We start from the raw sequence: 20,754 nt of genomic DNA, 5'->3' as shown, positions 1-20,754 counted from the left end.
TCGGACTGCGGGAGTGCTCCACATCCTCTCTGGCTGCTCCGAAGAGCTAACGGGACATTGCCTGTGACGACCACGTCCTTTCTCTCTTGTTAACTTCCCAGCGCAGCATTTGCTGAGTGTTCAGCTTTCGGAAACAGGCAGGTCCCTCGGCAATTCCCGAGGGGCTCGGAGCTGTGCTCTCCGCCTGCCGGGTGGGACTCAGCCTGTCCGAGGCGCACACCCGCTCCGCGCCGCCCCGGCTCTCACTGGAGCCCACCGGCGGCCTCAGAGCCACCCACGGCCTGCCCTCAGCCATCAGTGCTTTTTCCGAGCGCTGCCTCGGTGGCACGGCCGGGCCGGCCCGAGCGAGACCCCGGGCCGGGCGCCCGCGCTGCCCCCGGGCCACCTCCGGCTGCGGCGCTGCTGCGCCCCCTGCGTTCCCACGCCACTGCCGCTCCCACACGTTTTCTTCCCGTCCCTCCCACAGTACCTTAATGCCTCTCAGCATAAAGCTGTCTCCTGCCATCTCGCTCTGGGTTGCCCGCAGCATCTTTTGCCCTCTCCGTGCCTCCAAGCTGGCCCACTGCCTTGTCTTCCCTGGTTTCTTCCTCCTGGCACCCTCCGAAACACTTTGTCCTAAGCTGCACCTCTTTCTTCTCTGTCATCTTCCTTAAAGCTTCTGCTGGACTATCAGTTATAATTCAGCTGAAAGCCTGACAAGGAGGATCACTTCAGTGTAGCCCTGGCTGTGCTCATCCCCTTGCTGAGGTGTTTGGTTTGGCCGAGCCTGGCGCACCCACCATTAGCCCTCAGAGAGGCCTTGGCACTCCCAGCGCACCAAAGGAGCTGAAGGAGCAGCATCCCGGCAGCCTGGCCCTTTGTGCCGGGCTGGCAACCAAAGCCTCTGACCCAGCAGCCTCCAAGAAAGCCAGTCCTTTACAGCTGCCCAGCTAAAGGGGCCACACACCAGCAAGGCGGGCAGCAGGGCCAGGACAAGTCATCAGGGGCATCAGCTGAACCATCTGCAGGAATCAGATTGGTTTGGTGGCAGCCATCCGTGATGGCCACTAAACAAAGCCTGCTGTGGGTGACTGGACCACTCACTGTTTCAAATATAACCCTGGAATAGGAAGGCTTGACAGAGTGTTGTCTTGGTTTAGGGCCAATTTGGGAGAAATCCTTCTAATAGGGTCCCTCTGGGAAGCAAACCCAAATGGCCCCTTCTCCAACTGGTCTTGGAAAGAACTTCCTCAGAGAAAAGTGGAAAAAACTGTTTATTTAACAAACAAACTGCCCACAAGCATAAAGAATGAATAATATGAAATAATAAAATTTTTCATTTTTCTGAAATGAGATGGCAAATTTATAAAGTCTTTGCTGTGGGTACCTCAGCTTGATCAATCTCTTATCAGTCCCTCCAGAGGTCCAGGCTCTAGCAGGCAGCAGGTGCAAGCTCCCGGTGCTCCTCTGAGTTTTTCAGTCTGGAGCAGGTTTAAAAGTCCTAAGAAAAAGGAAGAAAAACAGTCTAGGGATCTTCTCTGCCCTAGCTAGCTGAAACTAACTAAAAGCACAGGAGATCTCTGTCCCACAGTCCGTCTCTGATGTAGACAACACCATCAGGGAGAAAGAATGTGTAGGAGTCATGCAGTATCTGAAAGAAATTCTGCACAGCTTCTTTCTCAGAACTAGTTTTAAAGGCACAGAACTCAATATTACAGTACAAACAGAACAGATGATTGCAGATACAAGCATTATAAAGTCACCCTAGGACAAGTATTTAATATTCAGCATTTATGACTGACTAACTCTGCTTGATGTGCTGTGCTGAATAAACACATAAATCTATCCAAAATGGAGGATGTAGAGAATACAGATAATATAATGCAATGACGTAATATACCAATTCTTCAGGGACTGCACATTCAAAAGTATGTTTCTGAACGAGGCCAGGTTGCATATTTCAAATGCATTTTCTTGATGACCTCCTGAATCTTCTATTTATCTAGAATATAGTAGTTCATCTGTTCAGTTGGAGCTGGTTAATGTGAGTTTAATCACAGCTGTGCGCCATAAACTGTGATGAACCTCTTCCGCCTGAATCCTGGCTGAAATTAGAGAGATTTCAAAAATGGGAATATGCCTTTTTTTTCTAACCTTCACTCAATCTTACAATCAACAATATAAATCATCTTCTCATTCTTGTTTTTTTTGTTTTTTTCCTTCATCACTGTAAAAAGACGAAGGGAAGGGAGGGTAATGGAAGGGAAGGGAAGGGAAGGGAAGGAAGAAGGGAAGTAAGGTAAGGGAGTGAATTCTTTCCTTTCCTTTCATTCCTTCCTTCCTTTCCTTCCATTCCTTCCTTTCCTGTTCCTTTCCTTTCCTTTCCTTCCTTTTCCATTTCCTTTCGTTTCCCGCAATCCAATCTCCCCAAGGATTAAGTTTTTTTCTTATTACAAATGTAATTATTAAGCAACACAGAATATTATTTCCACTTTCATAAAATGGAAATATTTCAATATTAAAATCATGTGAAAGAAAACTTCCAACTTTAATTTTAATCTATAAAAGTTTGTATGGCATAAGAAGTGAAAAACCTTGGGACAAAAATCTAACATTACTTCTTTTGGCATGGGAATTAGAAAGGAATCTAAGGGTGATATTATTAATTCTTTTTATTTCTCAGGGGCTTAGAAAGCCTACTCAGGAACAAGGTTTCCTTTGTACCAAACAGTACAAGAACAGAACAGAATAGACACTCTAAAACCATACCTATGCAATCCAGTCATGCTTGTCACAGACAGCTATGAAGTTGTACCGACCCAGACTTGTACATCTATAAAAGGCAGTCGAGGTTTGTCTAGAAATACTTCTTGAAGTCCTGGAAGCATTAAATATTTCATTAGCATAGTCCTGTGCTTGAGCTAATAAGCTCTGCCTCTCAGCATTTGGAAGCCAGGTATCACCTTAAATTAATTCTAATTCGTACATATAATTTAAAATATGGCTGTATTAGAAGGCTTTACTAAAGCCAAAAGTAGCTTATTCCAACTTTCACCTTTATCCTGTTGGCATCTCTGCCAGTCAAAAAAGTGCTCTTGCTGCCACCTTCAGATGAGTGTCCTGCTACTGCGGCTTGCCAGTCACCAAATATCTTCATGAGTCTGATGAGGAAATGGTGAGACCAGCTGCATATGGGAACTAGGAATATTGGAGCAGAATACAGAAAGTAAATAATATGCAGAAAAACATTTCATTTTGCACCTATGGAAGATTTTTAGCATGTGATCTGAATAATGCAGACTCTGCATGCAGACTAGTCTGGGACAGATAAAAAATACCTCTTTTCAGAGTATGTGGGAAGTTCATACCCACAGGAAATCAGAAAATGAAATACTTGTGGACAGATTTTAAAGGATCATAAAGTTTTATGAGTTATAAAATCTAAAACTAGGTCTTAGCTATTCAGGTCTACTCAAAACTAAAAATCAAAATAAGAATTTGGCTTGGGTTATATTATAAATTAAACTAGATGGTAGAGTTATATTTTGGATCTGGTTATTCAGAGTCCAGTGAACGGACTTGCATTAAACAACATATTTGATAAAAATTTAAGCTACATGTGCCTCAAAATTAGTAACAAATAGTCATTCTCCAAATCTTGAGGAATTCACAGCACACAGAAAGGATTCACAACTTCTAATGCCTTCTTTAAAGAATTACCAAGGTAGCAGTGAATGTTGCATGTCATATTGAATTCAGAAATACATACTAAATATTTGTATTGAATTTCAATAGAAATAGATTACTGAACATATACAATAAGGAAAAATAGGTTTTTTCCACTGTCCTAGCATTTTAAATTGTGTGTGTTGGAAAAAAAAACATTTTACATTTACACTGTGAAGCTGGTGTTGTTTGTATATGGCAATGATAAAGTAAATAAGAATGAATGTGCCTAACTTGAGAAACAAATTGACCTGTGGGGTTTTGCCTTATCTAATCACAATTCCATAAATATTTCTCAGTATCTTCTCTTCATAAGAAGCTCAGCTACAGTGTCCAGCTCTTCTGATGCGAAAATCTTTATAGACTGTCATAAAAAGCAAAATAAATGTCAGGAAAATAGAGAAAAGGTTTTTTTCCTAATCTTATTATTATATAAGTCACAAGCAGGAAAGTACCATTTTGTGATTTTTAACCTCTAGATTAGGCCTCACTGGAGAAGAATGTTGTTCAACTGTGGAAATACTTCCTTAAATGCTACAGAAAAAATTGTGTTATAAAGAGTTTAGCAGAGATAGATAGACTTCATTTAGGTATGGAAGGCACAGCTGATATCTGGCACACTGATTAAAAATACTCAGTTGCTGTCTGTTCTTGTGTCCTTTCTGACTATTGTCTTCATGGCAATTCATCTATGTCTGTTACATTCTGAGTAAGATGAGGTGACTGTTAGCACCTTGTATATAACATCTGTAATACCCTTTGCACAGTGAGCTGAAAGTTGTGAGTAGCTGGCTTCATTCAGGACACTCACACATGACACTGACAGAGTGCATCCAGACAGGCTTAGACCATCTCTAGACTCTTCCCTCCACATGCAGCAACATTTTGACAGGAGTACAAAAACATGCTCTTCCCAGATTTCAGAGTCTATTCTTGTAGCTACCTCCAGCAAGCAGAGGGGCTGGGGGAGAAATTAATTTCAAATTTGAAGCCAGGAGTCTGTTCTTGTATATCTTTGGCATGTCGTACTGGAGTTCAGAGTGGGTACAGCCTGCATCCTGTATATTCTGATCCTCTTTCAAACTATTAGTACAATAGGGTCTCAAATACATTGTGAGCAGTTGAAAACAACCCCCCCCCACCACATTCTATTTTGGTATGTTGAGCCTGAAGTCTATTGGCTGGGAGCTGTCATCAGACATGACCATATGTTACCCAACAGTATTACAAGTAAATCCTAATTGAGTGCAAATTGTGAAGATTAAAGTCATCTCAGATTTAGCTGTATTATGTTGAGGCAAATGTGTTTCAAAGTCCTGTTTAAAATGCTGGCAATTCTCAGCACAGAAATTAAAAGGCTGTCATTACCTTGGATTTTATGAGCTGTGCTAAACGTCTGGAGTTCCTTGTTTGGAGCCCTTAGTCATGGAATGTAAGAACAGTCCTTTGCAGCTCAGACTAGAAAACACCAAAGACAATGTATTGTCAACAACTTTTGAAAGAATATTAAATATTGATACAGCTTAGTCACTGAAGAATCTCTTCATATAAGCAGTTCATAAAAAATGGTAAAAGGCAGGATGATTGCTGTTCTAACTGTGGTTAAAATCAGCATTGCATTTAAACAACCCACTTTCAGGATAAGCCAGGACCAGTTTGCCACAGACAGTGTATTACCTTTTGGAAACAATTAACTGCTAGAAAGATCTTCCTTGATGATTGAAGTTTATTACTGTTTCATAAGAGGCCTGTGAAGTAGTAAGGAGCTGAACTTCATCTATTGGTGCACTTTGGATGATGCACTCCATTTTAATGAGATTAAAGGTTTAATGCAGATAAAAGATCTGTTCAGTGCACCTGGATTCAACACAGGGATTTCAGTGTGATTCAGAGTCGCAGGACAGTATGTTCATCTTGATCGATAAGAGCATCTGACTTCTTCTCTATTCCATACAAAGACAAAATGATCAAGACACATCTCTTGCTGTTTTCAGCACTGATCGTGTGCAGCATACCTGCTGAGGAAATCTTTCAGCCAACTCTAGTGCTGGACATGGCTAAAGTCCTTCTGGACAATTACTGCTATCCTGAAAACCTAGTGGGAATGCAAGAAGCCATTGAACAAGCAATCAAGAGTGGAGAGATCCTGGACGTCTCAGATCCAAAAATGCTGGCCAGTGTCTTGACAGCTGGAGTGCAGGGTGCACTGAATGACCCAAGACTGGTAATTTCCTACGAGCCACTGCCACATGCAATTCCCAAACAAGAAGCTGAGGGTTCCCTTCCCCGTGAGCAGCTCCTGAATCTTATTGAACATGTGATCATGTATGACAAGCTGGAGGGCAATGTCGGCTACCTGAGGATTGATTATATCATAGGAGAGGAAGTTGTGCAGAAAGTTGGAACTTTTCTCGTGGACAGGGTCTGGAAGACACTGGTAGAGACATCTGCCCTGGTGATAGATCTTCGTCACAGCACTGGGGGACATATTTCTGGCCTCCCCTTCATCATCTCATACTTGCATGAGCAAGGCAAGAGGCTGCATGTTGAGACCGTATACAATCGTCCCTCCAACACCACCACAGAGATATGGACGCTTCCAAAGGTGTTGGGAGAGAGGTATGGCAAAGACAAAGATGTCATTGTTCTGATCAGCCATCACACCACAGGAGTGGCTGAAGATGTGGCTTACATCCTCAAGCACATGAACAGAGCTATCACTGTTGGAGAGAAGACAGCTGGGGGTTCACTGGACATCCAGAAGCTGCGTATTGGTCCTTCCAATTTCTATATGATGGTTCCTGTGTCACGATCTGTGAGCCCCTTGAGTGGGGGTGGACAGAGCTGGGAAGTCAGTGGGGTGATGCCATGTGTGGCTACTGAGGCAGAGCAAGCTTTGCAGAAATCCTTGGACATCCTGGCAGTGCGCAGAGCAGTGCCTGGCACCATTAGCCACCTCAAAAACATATTAAAGGACTATTACAGCTTAGTGGAGAGAGTGCCTGCTCTACTGCGGCACCTTGCCACCTCTGACTTCTCTTCTGTGCAGTCATCCGAGGACTTGGCCACAAAACTCAACACTGAGTTGCAGGCCTTATCTGAAGACCCCCGCCTGATGGTGCGAGTAACGATGCCAGGTGAAGCTGCTGATCCCCCATCTGAGAAACCAGTTGGAATGGCAGCTGACTTACCTGACAATGAGGAGCTGTTGCATGCCTTGGTGGATACTGTCTTCAAGGTGTCAGTGTTGCCAGGCAATGTTGGCTACATGCGCTTTGATGAGTTTGCAGATGCCTCTGTGCTTGTGAAGCTGGGGCCTTACATTGTACACAAAGTGTGGGAGCCCCTTCAAAATACAGAGAACTTGATCATGGACCTACGTTACAACACTGGAGGCCCTTCCTCCTCTGCTGTGCCTGTGCTACTCTCCTACTTTCAAGACCCTGCTGCTGGTCCTGTCCATCTCTTCACAACTTATGACAGATGCACCAACCACACACAGGAGCACAACAGCCAGGCAGAATTGCTGGGCCAGTCCTATGGGGCTAAACGTGGCATCTACCTGCTCACCAGCCACCACACTGCTACAGCTGCTGAGGAGTTTGCTTACCTCATGCAGTCCCTGGGCCGTGCCACACTGATCGGTGAGATCACAGCAGGAAGCCTCTCACACACCCGTACCTTCCCTCTCCTGCAGCCTGGGCCAGGAATAACCCGTGGCCTGACTATCACGGTTCCTGTTATCACCTTCATTGACAACCATGGAGAAAGCTGGATGGGTGGAGGAGTTGTTCCTGATGCCATAGTGTTGGCTGAGGATGCACTGGAGAAGGCTGAAGAAGTGCTAGCCTTCCACAAGAACATGGGAGTACTTCTGGAGGGTACCGGGCAACTCCTAGAGGCTCACTATGCCATCCCAGAAGTGGCTGGTAAGGCCAGTGCTATGCTCAGCACCAAACGGGCCCAAGGAGGTTATCGATCAGCTATAGACTCTGAGACTTTGGCTTCCCAGCTCACTAGTGACTTGCAGGAGGCCTCTGGAGACCATCGGCTTCATGTCTTCCACAGCCATGTGGAACCAACACCAGAAGAGCAGCTTCCCAATGTGATTCCCAGCCCCGAAGAACTAAGCTACATCATTGAGGCACTCTTCAAAATTGAGGTTTTGCCAGGGAACCTTGGTTACCTTCGCTTTGATATGATGGCTGAGGCAGAAACAGTGAAGGCCATTGGGCCACAGCTGTTGCAGATGGTATGGAACAAGCTGGTGGACACGGATGCCATGATTATTGACATGAGGTACAACACAGGTGGCTACTCCTCTGCCATCCCAATACTTTGTTCCTACTTCTTTGAGCCTGAGCCTCGGAAACACCTCTATACTATCTTCGATCGTAGTACCTCCCGCAGCACAGAGGTGTGGACTCTCCCCCAACTCACTGGCAAGAGATACGGCTCCCTCAAGGACATCTACATCCTAACAAGTCATATGAGTGGCTCAGCAGCTGAGGCTTTCACTCGCTCTATGAAGGATCTACACCGGGCCACAGTTATTGGTGAGCCCACAGTTGGTGGATCCCTCTCAGTGGGCATTTATCGTGTTGGTAACAGTTCTCTATACGCCTCCATCCCCAGCCAAGTGGTGCTCAGCCCAGTCACTGGAAAAGTATGGAGTGTGTCTGGGGTGGAGCCACACATCACCGTCCAGGCCAGTGAAGCCATGGCTGTAGCTCAGCACATTGCCAATCTGCGTGCCCAGGTGCCACAGATTCTGCAAACTGTGGGCAAACTTGTGGCAGATAATTATGCCTTTGTGGACACTGGAAGTGTTATAGCATCCAACCTCACAAAGAACATCAGCAAAGACAATTATAAAGGGATCCATACAGAAGAAGAACTTGCCGGGAAAGTGACTGCCATCTTACAAGGTCTTTCTGGTGATGAACACCTGAAATTACTCTACATCCCTGAACATGCCAAGGACAGCATCCCAGGGATCATGCCAAAACAGGTACAGTACTCTCGTAGTCAGCTATAGAGATGCCAGCTGGAATGGGAGCATTAAGTCAGACACCTTAACTTTTTTCTACCCCATACCATAAACACACCCTGATTAACCTGTACCCAGAGGAGAAGCCAATACCTGAGTAGGTTTCATGGGTTGAGCTGTCTCTGACATTTAGGACAGTAGCTTGTGGAATTAGGTGGTAATTCTGGATACATAGATTTTGGAAATGACCTTCAAGCTGTGATTCTCAGTTGCCATATGCCACAAGCAGAAGTGCAGGGCTTCAGGATCAGAAGAAAGCTGCCTCATTGTTTCTGTTATCCCTCCTCTTTCAATGCTGCAGCTTTTCCAGCTGTAAATAATTCAGAAACCCTATGGTTTCAAACCCAGCTTGTAATTTGAGGGAAGTTTAGTTGGACTAGAATAAATTCATATAACTCACTAAACATGCAGCCATGTGCTTTTTGATGGACTTTTCTATATAAAATTGTAGCAGTTGACATCTATTACACCAGAATGATCTGCAACTCCTTTGGTAGTGGCAGGGGAAAGTCGTTCTATTTGTATCTCATGCTCAGCATCAGACAGTTTTCCAGTGACCTAGAAATACTTTGGAAGAAGTATCTGGGTGGAAGTTAGGAGACCCCAGGGAGAAATTGATTTTTAATAATCTACTTTTGCCCTTGCTGTGTGGTTTGCATAACAGTCTGTGCTTTGTTCTGAGCCCAAGTGTTTATACACTGGTCTGCCTTGGCAATCTTTCTTGTTCATTGTTGTGCTGGAGGGAGCTCCCAGGAGCACTTGTTAAAATTCCATCTTCAAATTAAATAGAGGGTTAGGATAACCTGATCCCTTTCTTGGATGGAGTTAGCTACTTTCTGGCTACTGCACTAGCATGACTATCAGAGGCGTATTTTCTCCAGGGACTCATAAAATTACCTTTTGAAGAGAATGCATTTGCTTTGCAATGAACCAGAGTAGACCAAGTGTCAGGTAACTATTAAATGTTTCCTGGGGGAGGAAATCTGTGGACTTCCACACTCTGAAATTTTTGGCATGCATGATTTAAAGTGGTCATGACCTTTGTGGTATTATCAGAAATACTAAGGTCAAGGACAAAGTCTAAGCATTGCCAGGGGTGGATATTTTTTTTTTTTTTTCAAGTTTGTTAACCAAGAGATGCTGGCCCCATTCTTGACTTTATGATTAAATGGAAATAATTAATTAAAGGAGTTTTATATTCCAGCACTTTCCCTCCTAAATTGGTTGAGTGTAGAAAACTTCACTCTAAAGATATTTCAATGCTTTTGACAGAGTTCTGTGCTCAATTATAATCAACATACCAGTAGTGACACATCATAATTTCTCTCTATTCTACAGAATGAAAAAATCTTGCAAATTAGTCACTGTGTTCACTGAAGCCTGTTAATGAATATTGGTGGTGGTTTTCAGTTGTTCAGATCTTACTTTATCCAGACCTTAAATGTCGAGAACAGAACAGAGGACAAGTATCTTATTTGTCACATGACATAAAATTCTGATCCTGATAGTGCTAGTAAAGAAATGTTATTATATTATTCAATGCCGCTGTTTTACCATAGTTCTTTGTTAAGTGAAATTATTGGAAAAGGTCAGGGATACATCCATGAAAAGAAAATCACATCAGTGTGGATAAAAATCAGGACAAATATGAGATTTCTCCAAGGTGAAATAATGTATAAAGAGCAGAGAATCACATCTCTTATGAGATTAATATGGTTTCCAGAGGCAGATGCATTCCCTCATATTGCTGGAGAAAATCAGGAATCAGACAAGAGAGCATTAAGATGTTAATGAAGACACTGAAGTCATTAAAGGATTTTCCTTGAGATGGAGGTAAAAGAAATTTCACCCATTCCAAAAAGCCCTGGGCAGCAAGAGTACCTTCATCTCCTGTTTTGCTTTTGCTGCCATAAGCGAGATGCTTTCCGTGGAACATTTCAGTATACCCCAGAGAGCAAATACCTTTAGAGTACAGTGATGCATATATGTTGACACTAACTGCGTTTGTAAATTAAAGAAAAAAAAATTAAAAATTCAGCAGCCTGATACAAGGACATAGTGCCTCTCTTGATCTATATCACATTTATTCTTTAAAAACCTAAGAGCAAGTTTTTCTCTTGTGCTACCTACCTCCAAACCACCCTCTCCCTTGACAGCAGAATTTTACTGTTAATGACCTTGATGGTGAAGCAGATGCAACACAATTAACTGAAAGGGATGATGAATAACTACAGGAAGGATGGGATGGAACATAGGAGACAGACAAGTGAAATGCGTGCAGAACTTTGTATCTGCTGCACCAGAATAGCTGCTGAAGCATTGTACAGGGGAATGAATGTGTCTCCTCTAAGCAGCAGCAAGGTCACTGCTAGTCAGTCTTGTCAGCTGCATAAATGTCACTTTCCAAAGTCAGACTTCCTTGAGCCAAATTTTGTTGATATTTTTTGTGATCAAGAAAATAACATTTTGCTTATAAGGCAGAGCTCTGCAAATGTGCTGACCGGCAGTTTAATAATCCCTGCTTCTTATTCTCCTCTCTCTGCCTCTCCAGTCAAATCTTCCTCTACAAACTGAAACATTTGTGTTTGTGACTGTCCACCTACAGAAGAACTGCCTGATTTTGGCATAAGTATTATACCTATTTTAAGTGACAAGGGGTCTCCCTGAGTGATTATTTTGGCCCCTTCTTAATGACCAAATACTTTTAATGCAGTCTTTACACCTAAAAGATTTTTTGTAATGGCAGTTTAGACAAACAGCTGAAAATAATGATCAGAATAAAAGGAAAAAACTAATCCTTTATAAGGAGAAATTGTTCCTGCATTTCAAGCCCTTCTGTTTCCAGATGAATAATATGTATATATAGGAGAGTTATGTGCTTGCTGACGGAGGCAGTTGTCAGAGATGTTTCACCAGAAAGAAGTACAGCTTGCTTATATCCCTTCATTAATGAGTGAAATCAAAATGTTCAGCCTCCAAGTGTCAAGATAAATAATTAAATTGCTACATCTATTGCTAACAGGTGGAAAAAACAATTGTTGTAGCCTCTATGGTGTTGATTTATATCAACATAACCACAGTAAATTCAGTGGTACAATGCAAGTTTATGCAAGAGAAAAATGTCTCATGTTTAAGTCTCATTGGCTCTTCACATTTTGCAATTTTTGCTTGCTTGTTTCTAGGGTGATAATAGTTCACTGCACAACTCTAGGAGAAAAGTAGCTTGTTATGGGGGAGTCCTGTAAAAATGTTAATGTGTTCATCAGAGTTCATAAGTTGAGCACAAGTCAATAGGGTCAAGCTGTTGCAGTAAATACTCATCATCATTGAATTGGAATGGATAAGGAAGAATATAATCAGGAAGTCATGAAATCTTCTGCTACATATAACTCTAAAGAAAATTCATCTAGAGTATAAAATGCACAGTCTTGGGCAATGGTTTTCTGCAAAGATGTGGCTCAAGGATGAAAACAGCAGAAAAGAGGGACAGAGGCAAAGAGAATACTGAATAAAAGTAGCCTTTAAAAAGTTTAAAGTATTTGAGTTGTTTATTCCAGAGAGAAGAAAACTGAGAGGAGACATAAAAACAGTCTTCAGATACGTAAGAGACCGTTTCAAATATGAAAAGAATAATCTCTTCCCTTGTCCATAGTAAATAGGCCAAGAAGTAATGCACTTAAACAGTACAAAGTAGTGGACTTCAACTGTTTACACTAGATCTTAAAAACATCTTTCTTAATAGTAAGGCTGGTGACGTACTAGGGTGGATTGCCTGGAAATCACCCAGTAAAATGTGTGTTTTCAAGAGCAAGTGAGAATGAGCTGTCAGGGCTACAACTGATCTGGCTCAATCCTTGAGCTGGGGGCCCTGCTAGGAGGAACAGTTCCATTCCAGCCTGTGAGGGTACACAAGGAACACAAATGTTCCAAGAAAAGTGCAACCCTGCCACTCAGCCCTCAAGATCTCATGGTTCTTAAACTAACCTCAGCATTTACAATGGTATTGCAAACTGATAATATTTTAATAGCCATCAGTTGGCAGCACCAGCAACCTTAATGGCAATCAGTTCTCTTACAATGGTCAGCACAAAAAGAAAGAACAGGATCCATCAAAACAGACAAAACAACTTAAGGGAGAGATGAAGGGAGAGAACAGAAGGAAGAGAGGCAAATTTAGAAAAGTGTTTTGCCCACGACTGGAGTTTTTGTCAATAACAGAATCAGGGATCAAACTCCATGCACAAGTCCCAGGGCAGCATTCTAAGGTCCTATTTTGTGTGACATCATGTATTTTACCTAGGCCACTCACCTGCAGAAGCAGTCTGCAGAATAGGACTGCAGACCCTATATAGTTAATGAAAAATCCTTTTTCCTTGGCTTAAAGTGGAGTTAGCTTGGAGGTCCTTTAGTGTAGCCACATTGCTTATAGTGTGCACCTGAGGGTTTATATTTAACAACAAGCCATTTGTATGTAAACATTGTCTGACTGAGCAGCAGACCTTACTTTCAGCTGCATCCTGTCCCAGTTTGTCCTTGGCCAGCAGACAGAGCCCTGCCTCCCAAAGGACAGCATGTGGTTGCTTCCTGAAGCCTGACTTACCTCCTTAGGTACCCACAGCACATGGCCCACGTGCCCGTGTCATGAACCTGCAGTTTTGCAGGGCAGTGACTCTCTAATGTCAGTCACAGGCTCCTCACCTCTTTTGCTGAAAGGTTCAGACACTTTCTCTGGCACCCCAAAATTACATTTTAAGTGCTTTTAATCTGATTTCCTGTCTTAGAACTTTTAGAATAGATATATTTTCATACCTTTTCCTGCAGCCATGAAGAGCTTTCATTTAGATCATTGCACATTTATTTCACCCCAGGAGACCGGGGGCTTTAAAAGCAACCTGCCCATCTTGAAATTTATGATGAATTTTCAAGAGTTAGCAAAACTGAAGTCCTCAGGTAACAAAAATGTGATGCATTACAATAACAGAACAAGTCAAGAAAAAAATTATCAGACAGTTATTATTCTTAATATGTTTATGGGTATGCATTTAGCAGTTATCACTGGAGACAGAGACAAGACATTTGTGTGTTCAGTTAAAATATCATTAATAAGTGGCTGAGAGTAACACAGTTTTATTTTTAGATGTTAGTAATGGGGGATGTTTTTATTTTCCTCCTGGGGGGACCAGTATCTCTGAACTAGACATAAGTTCTGTCAGAACAATCGATGTATGCTGGATATATTTTTTCAAAACTGTGATTTGTTTATCAAATTACAGTGGGCAGATCAAGTAGCATTGCTGTCACTGGGAAGTGGATTGGAAATGACAAACTCAGCAATGCTGGACTAATGTGTTTACAGTCCAGAAAATGGTTATTTTCACAAGGTACAGTGATAAAGAAGGGTACAGAAGAGTTTGCTTTTATCATCAGGTCAAAAACAACTGGCCAACAGGCTTTTAAATTAATAATTGGAATGTTGGTAATTTTGGCATACACCAGGGAATGAATGATGAAGTGTCGTATGGTGGGTAATTTTCTCCTAGGTAACCTCAAGCTGTGTCAAACACTGCTTCATTCACACACTTTGGAAAAAAAACCTTTCTGCTGTAGCAGACCTACTTTTGGCAGGAGCACAGCTCCAGACCAGAGCACAATATAGAGGTCAGGAGATTGCTTGACTTCTCTGTAGCTGCAGAAAGCCCAAGTGCCTGCTCAATTCTGTGGCATGTTGTAGACTGGAAGAGCGCCTCTAGCACATGGCTCACTGCTAACTCCTTGTTCTTTTGAGTGTAGAAGCATGGATTGTCTGGGGATGAGCTATGGCAGAGAGCAACTGATTTAAAAAAAAAAAAGGTAAAACGCCATTTTCACGGCAACCCTGAGAAGAAAAGACAAAATGGCTGAAGTCATATAAGTTGCATGTATTCTAAATACTTATCTCAGGCTGAAAGAGACTATTCCATTTTCAGATACTGCATACAAAATAGAAATTTGGCAATAGGAGCTGGCTATGTCCCAATGCATACAGGGGTTACTAGGATAACTTTATTATTTGGCTATACATTGCTACTAAAAAAAGTCTGCTGTTTAATACCATAAGCTAAGCAAAATTAAATAAATCACAACCTAACACGTGAGGCTCCAGGCACATGGCCACCATATAAGAGATTTAGCATATCTTCTTCACGAGTATCCTAGCACATGCCCAACACATCAGGTTCCTCACTGTCACAGGGACTGGGTCACGAAGAGAGGCTGGGGACACTCGCACCTGCAGCCAGCAGCTGTTTGTCCGATGAAGCCAATCAAGAGATTATGAAAGTCCTAGGTGCTGTGTCTAGAAACAACTCATAACAGCAACATGTGGGCTCGGGTGGCAGGCCTGGGACTGGGATCTATGCTGCAGGCTGGGATTGTTCTTGTAGCCTCTTTGCCTCAAGGAAATTCTTGTATTTTTGAAAAATAAACTGAGCTCTGGGTGCCAGACTCCAGCCATGTTATTGACGCACCTTATATTGTGCAAAAAATGCATCAGGCAATGATAACCTATGTTAAGTGAGCAAAAATATTGTAAAATTTAGTACTGTTTTTCAGACTTGGTCACATTCCTCACACATGTCCCACCTGGATTAAACACGACCCACATAATTTTGTGTCAAGCTACCAGTGCCAGCAAATGATTTGTTCTGCTTTTCCGTACTCTTTCAGATCCCTCCGCCAGAAGTATTTGAAGATTTGATTAAATTTTCATTCCACACAAATGTATTTGAAAACAACATCGGCTATCTGAGATTTGATATGTTTGGAGACAGTGAACTTCTAACCCAGGTGTCCGACCTAATGATAGAGCATGTTTGGAAGAAAATTGTTCACACAGATGCATTAATCATAGACATGAGGTAAACCTTTGAATGGCAAATAACCAAAGCTCTTTCAAAACATCATTTTATTTGTAACAGTGAATTAGTTTTACATGGCTTGCTGTCCTGTTTACAGGCTAACTTTGCTAGGATTAAATGAGAAAAGGAAAACAGTCAAGGAAAATAATAACAGTCTGGAAGTATATCTCAAGATAAATTGTATCATCACTTGAGATGTTTAGAACTAAATAGGCAAATTTAGGGAATAGTTTGCAGAATGCAATTCTGGATGCTACATGTGTTTTATTTCTCTAATTTCTTTCTAATCTAACTCTCCATGTCCCACATATATATATAAATAAATCTTTTACTTCATGTAGTGGCCAAGATGCAACAGTCAAAAAGGCAGACCGTGTTTAAGGCTGTGTTACAACATTTAATTTGCCATACCTGCAGTGCTGAATAATTCTTGGAAATCAGATCTGTACAGAACAGTCCCTGTGCACAGGGCACAGAGATACTTAGAGGTACTGTAGCACTCCTGGGCCCTGCTGCACCAAGCTGCAGCATCATATACTTGCTCTCTGCTTAGAATTCTGTTGGACACTCCAGTGTGTCAACAGTGCTCCAAAACCTATGGGCCGTAGGATGTCATCCATTTGTCACCAGCTACCAAAGCAGATTAATATAAAAAGTACATTTCCTGCACCATATTTAGGGAAGCAATTCCCTTGTAGTCCAGAGCTGAAGTGTGCGAGCCCAGAACATTATAAATATAAACCAAAGGAAAAAAAACTACTTTGTAAGTACTTGGTTTTAATCTTAGAACCATTTGCATCTGTTGTTATAACAGGGCTCTTAATATTTGGTAATCTTCTTAATATTCTTGTGGGATTTTCAGCATAGGGAGGAAAAGTTGAGCACAGTGATGAGAATGGAGGCAGAGCTCTCACTAACTCACAGAAGAGGCAGGGCAGCAACCAACACAACACACCCATGACTGAATTTCAATTCAGCAAAAGCACCACCATCTTCCAGTAGACTTGAGATAGGATTGGAACTTTCCTCTTTCTTGCTCCAGTTTTCTCCCAAACTAAAAACTTCAGGGCTAGATGCACTGAAACAGCAAAGATGAAATCATCTCTCAAGTACCAAATGGTATCATTATAGCTCTTTTAATGTGTTGTTTGGTTTTGGTTTATTTTTTTAAAAACTTAATGTATTTTCAGTCCTTTCAGTACACATAAAAGACTCAGTCTCTGAAGGCATATAAAAGAGAACCCCAAACAAATCTTTTTAAATTCCCTGTTAGCCAAACTTATAAATTTAAGACTGATGATTTAAATTTTGCATGGGATTAACCAGAATGAATAACGTTTCTCATTTTACAAATTTTCCTCCCTGAACAGCTGGGCCTCTCATGAACTTCATATTTGGATAATTTCAATTTTGCATGGCATTGATCATAATTCATAATGTCTCTCACCTTAATAGTTCCCCTTCATACAACAGCTGTGCCACTCATGAACTTCATATTTTTAACCATCACAGCATTGATAGGAGACACCGATAAACTAAAAGGCCTCCCTAAGGTCACATAAGACATAAGAAGGAATACTAGCATCTAAAAGTTAAGTTAAAACTCTGGCAACTGCTCAGTCATTATTACTGACTAAAGTTACTGCAGTTTCACTGTCTGCAAGAGAGTCCCAGGAATAGCATTCCAACATTTCCCTGCCTGCCACCAACTTCAGCCGTGATGGCACCTCTGGGAACCTGGGCTCTGCTGGGCTGAGCTGTGCAGCAGCAGCACCTCCTGGCAGCACAGCACTATCAGGGACATGCTGGAGACGGTTATTTTAACTTCTAGCCAGTCACAGGGTCCATAATACAGCTCTCAAATGCTGAAGAATAAAGACGTAGCTTCATTCTTCAGAACAGAGGCCTCCTGGGTTGTCAGATCCTTTTCTGGAGGTGAAAAATCTTAGCCATAAATTGAATGGAATAAACCCATATTCCAGCAGGTTTTTGCTGGAATTCCTGTGCTAGGTATTCCTAAAATCACCTACAGGAAAGTACTGAATCCTCACTATCAGTAAGTAAAGTACAAACATTTCTAGAGCTGTATGTGAAAAGTATTAGTGAAAAGTGACAAGCAAAAATATTTTACAAGTTAATTGTATGTAGTCATAGCAGGGGTTCTCCAATGACAGGCTCTTTGGTAAAATTATTCTTCAGAGACTGCTATGGAATTAAACTGCAACCAAAGTTTTCAATTATGACTGTGCTAAATGAAGCAAATAAAACAATCTTTAGGCACCAAAAAAATTACCTCATTTAAACAAATAAGTTGTCTCATTTTGTCTAGCAAAAAATAACACAACAGTTCTACAAACATACATTGCTTTAATTGGAATCTACTTTGATATATTAGGTTTTAGATATTCACTCCTTGCTGGCTACATTAGGAACAGAATGGGTCACTCAGTGGAGAATAAGAATCTGATGTTTCTCTGTGGATTCAGAGTCTTTGTTTACTTTCTGTTTTTTTCTAGGTAACATCAAGAAAAAAAATAGACTTTTAAGTTTTGTGTTTGCTTTTGAAGTTAGTTGTGGGCAACAACAGTCCAACACTCTTAGACATGATTTTGTTTATCTGATGGACGTGCAAATGCTGATAGGGGAGAATGAATGTAAACAGAAAAAAATGTAGCCATAAACCTTTTCGGGAGTGAGATTAAGGAACAATACTTGAAAGGGAGATTAGCTGGCTGACACAAATTTTCAATTGAATCCTTAATATTTTTTAATTTTTGAAAAGGTACAATATTGGAGGCTCCACTACACCCATAGCAATCCTATGCTCATATTTCTTTGATGAAGGACACCCAATTCTCTTGGACAAAGTTTATGACAGACCCAGTGACACAATAAAGGAAATATGGACCCAGCCACAGCTCAAAGGTAAATGACAATTTTTCAGAGTAGCTTTTCATTTCAGATGTCTCTCCTCGTCATTTTAAAGTGAGCCATGAAATCCTGTAACCTGCCATGATCAGCTCAAGCTGTGTAGAGAATGTAGAAACAAAAAATGTGCATTTCAGCCATGTCACTCAATGCCATCTACAAATAATAGTTTATCACTCCTAGAAATGGGGTATGTTAGGCACAGAGGTCTGTAAATTGGTCCCCAGTTTAGCCAGCTGCTGTGTACAGCAGCTGTAACTTGTTGCCTTTAAAAGCTGCCAAAATTAAAAATGAATCCAGTGTTGCCTAGACCTCTAATAACATCTCTTCCAACACTCTTATACACTCAATACAATTTTTAGTTCCCTACTACCTACCTGTGTAATCCTCTGCATCAGTAGATGAAAACACCGTAATACCCCAGTTCATCCAGAAAAGAGAAAGAAAAACTCTAAATTTTGTACATCTGGGTGAGTTTGAATCATTTGGCAATGTGTCACACACCCCCCACACATATCCTGCCCCAGTTTGTGGAAGTTGAAAGGATGCTGCAACATGAAAAAACAGAGCTCTTCAGTGTTCATAAACTGCAGTTAGACTGCTAAGAAGCCTTAAACATGGAGTTTCATTATTTTCCCCTCTTAGCTTAAGACAGTAGCAAAAAAGTTGATGCCTGCAGTTGTTGTCCTGGATCATGCTGAAATGGTTAAACTCTGTCCCAGTCTGCAGGGTCCATCTATTTTCCCAGGCAGTCAGAGGTGGGTTGTGCTTAGGGATATGATTTCTGTGGACACATTCCAGTTCCCATCAAAGAGAACAGGCAGACTCATTAACTTCAAAGGAGCTGGATCTGGTCCTGTATTATATATATCTACTGAGAAAAGAGTCTTCTAATGGCTATTATGTTTATAGTGAAATGAGAAGACCAAAGATGGTGTGAAAATTAATTACCATGCTATTGGGCCCCTTTCTTAGAATTTAGCATGAGAATTATATGTCGTACTATTACTTATAGATTGACATTTTTAGAGCAGTTTAGTTTTCAAGTTATCAAGTCCTAGTTATTACCCACTGGTCACTTTTTCAAAGAAACAAAACTCTCAAAAAATATCTAGCATGTTCAGATATATTGAAAATAAGGTTCAAAGCCCTTCCTATTCCTGTCAGCTGTTTTATGTAAGAGAATGAGATACTTGGCTCAAATCCTAATAATAAAGGGGTATTTGTTGCAGGGCTTGGGACAAAGGCCATGTATCGCTTCCATTTACAAACTATAAAAAAGCTGTGGGAAACCACTTTAATTGTAATTTTATAAAATAATGCCTGCACAGTTGCAGCCAAGCTCTATGACAGCCATGTTTCTAGAGCAGGGATGAGGGTGAAACTGAAGATGCTTCTATGGATGGGTTTTAACTGCTCCTGCTGCAATGGTGAAAAATGTAATTTTTCTCACCTATCTATTCTGCTACTCTGATGAGATCTGGAGCGTCTGTAAAAGTCAAAGCCACAGAAGAGCTAACAGTAGTAATCATGATCTGGCTTCTCTCCTTATGGAGCTCATGACCAGAAACTGATGGCACAAGAGCACCACACAGCGAGACAGCCTTTTTTTTTTTCTTTTTTTTTTTTCTTTTTTTTTTTTTTTTTTTTAACCAGCATATAGTCTGGGCTAGTGTTAAAAGTACTTTAATACTATCATAGGCACAAAGTAAATTTCCAGACTTCTTGGGTTGTTAATAGCAGGTAGGGAGTAAAGCCTCTATCTTGGCTTCTCTTTGCTCTGTTATAAACATAAATCTCTGGAAATGGATTCATTTCTGATGGGGTTTTTTTTTCTGTCTTACAGGGGAAAGATATGGTTCTCAGAAGGGGCTGGTAATCCTTACCAGTGCTGTGACAGCTGAGGCTGCTGAAGAGTTTGTATACATAATGAAGAGACTGGGCAGAGCTCTCATCGTTGGGGAGCAGACCAGTGGTGGCTGCCATTCCCCACAGACATATCAGGTAGATGAAACCAACTTCTACATGGTCATCCCCACCTCCAGATCAGTCATCTCCGCAGACAGCGCCTCTTGGGAAGGGAAAGGAGTCCCTCCTCACATAGAAACACCAGCTGAAACAGCACTCATCAAAGCAAAGGAGATGCTCAATGCCCACCTACACAGGTCTAGATAG

The 20,754-nt window shown here is 41.5% G+C and overlaps 1 protein-coding gene across 1 annotated transcript; it reads left to right on the top strand.

Moving 5' to 3' along the window:
• The first annotated feature begins 5,668 nt into the window (after window positions 1–5,668).
• On the top strand, window positions 5,669–20,754 carry RBP3 (retinol binding protein 3). The gene is made up of 4 exons (XM_040071630.1): window positions 5,669–8,716; window positions 15,461–15,651; window positions 18,434–18,576; window positions 20,426–20,754. Exons 1-4 carry the CDS (start codon window positions 5,669–5,671, stop codon window positions 20,752–20,754), a joined length of 3,711 nt encoding a protein of 1,236 aa, XP_039927564.1.

The sequence above is a fragment of the Hirundo rustica genome, chromosome 8, assembly GCF_015227805.2.
Source record: "Hirundo rustica isolate bHirRus1 chromosome 8, bHirRus1.pri.v3, whole genome shotgun sequence".
Lineage (NCBI taxonomy): Eukaryota > Metazoa > Chordata > Aves > Passeriformes > Hirundinidae > Hirundo > Hirundo rustica.
Note: the sequence above shows the minus strand (reverse complement) of the source record. Positions and strands in the feature narration are given on the sequence as shown.

Excerpts from the sequence above, each read along its gene's own strand:
- RBP3 (XM_040071630.1), top strand. The coding sequence starts at position 5,669 with ATGATCAAGACACATCTCTTGCTGTTTTCAGCACTGATCGTGTGCAGC. Across the intron at positions 15,652-18,433 it reads GCATTAATCATAGACATGAG|GTACAATATTGGAGGCTCCA; the intron begins GTAAACCTTTGA and ends ATTTTTGAAAAG. Across the intron at positions 18,577-20,425 it reads GACCCAGCCACAGCTCAAAG|GGGAAAGATATGGTTCTCAG; the intron begins GTAAATGACAAT and ends TCTGTCTTACAG.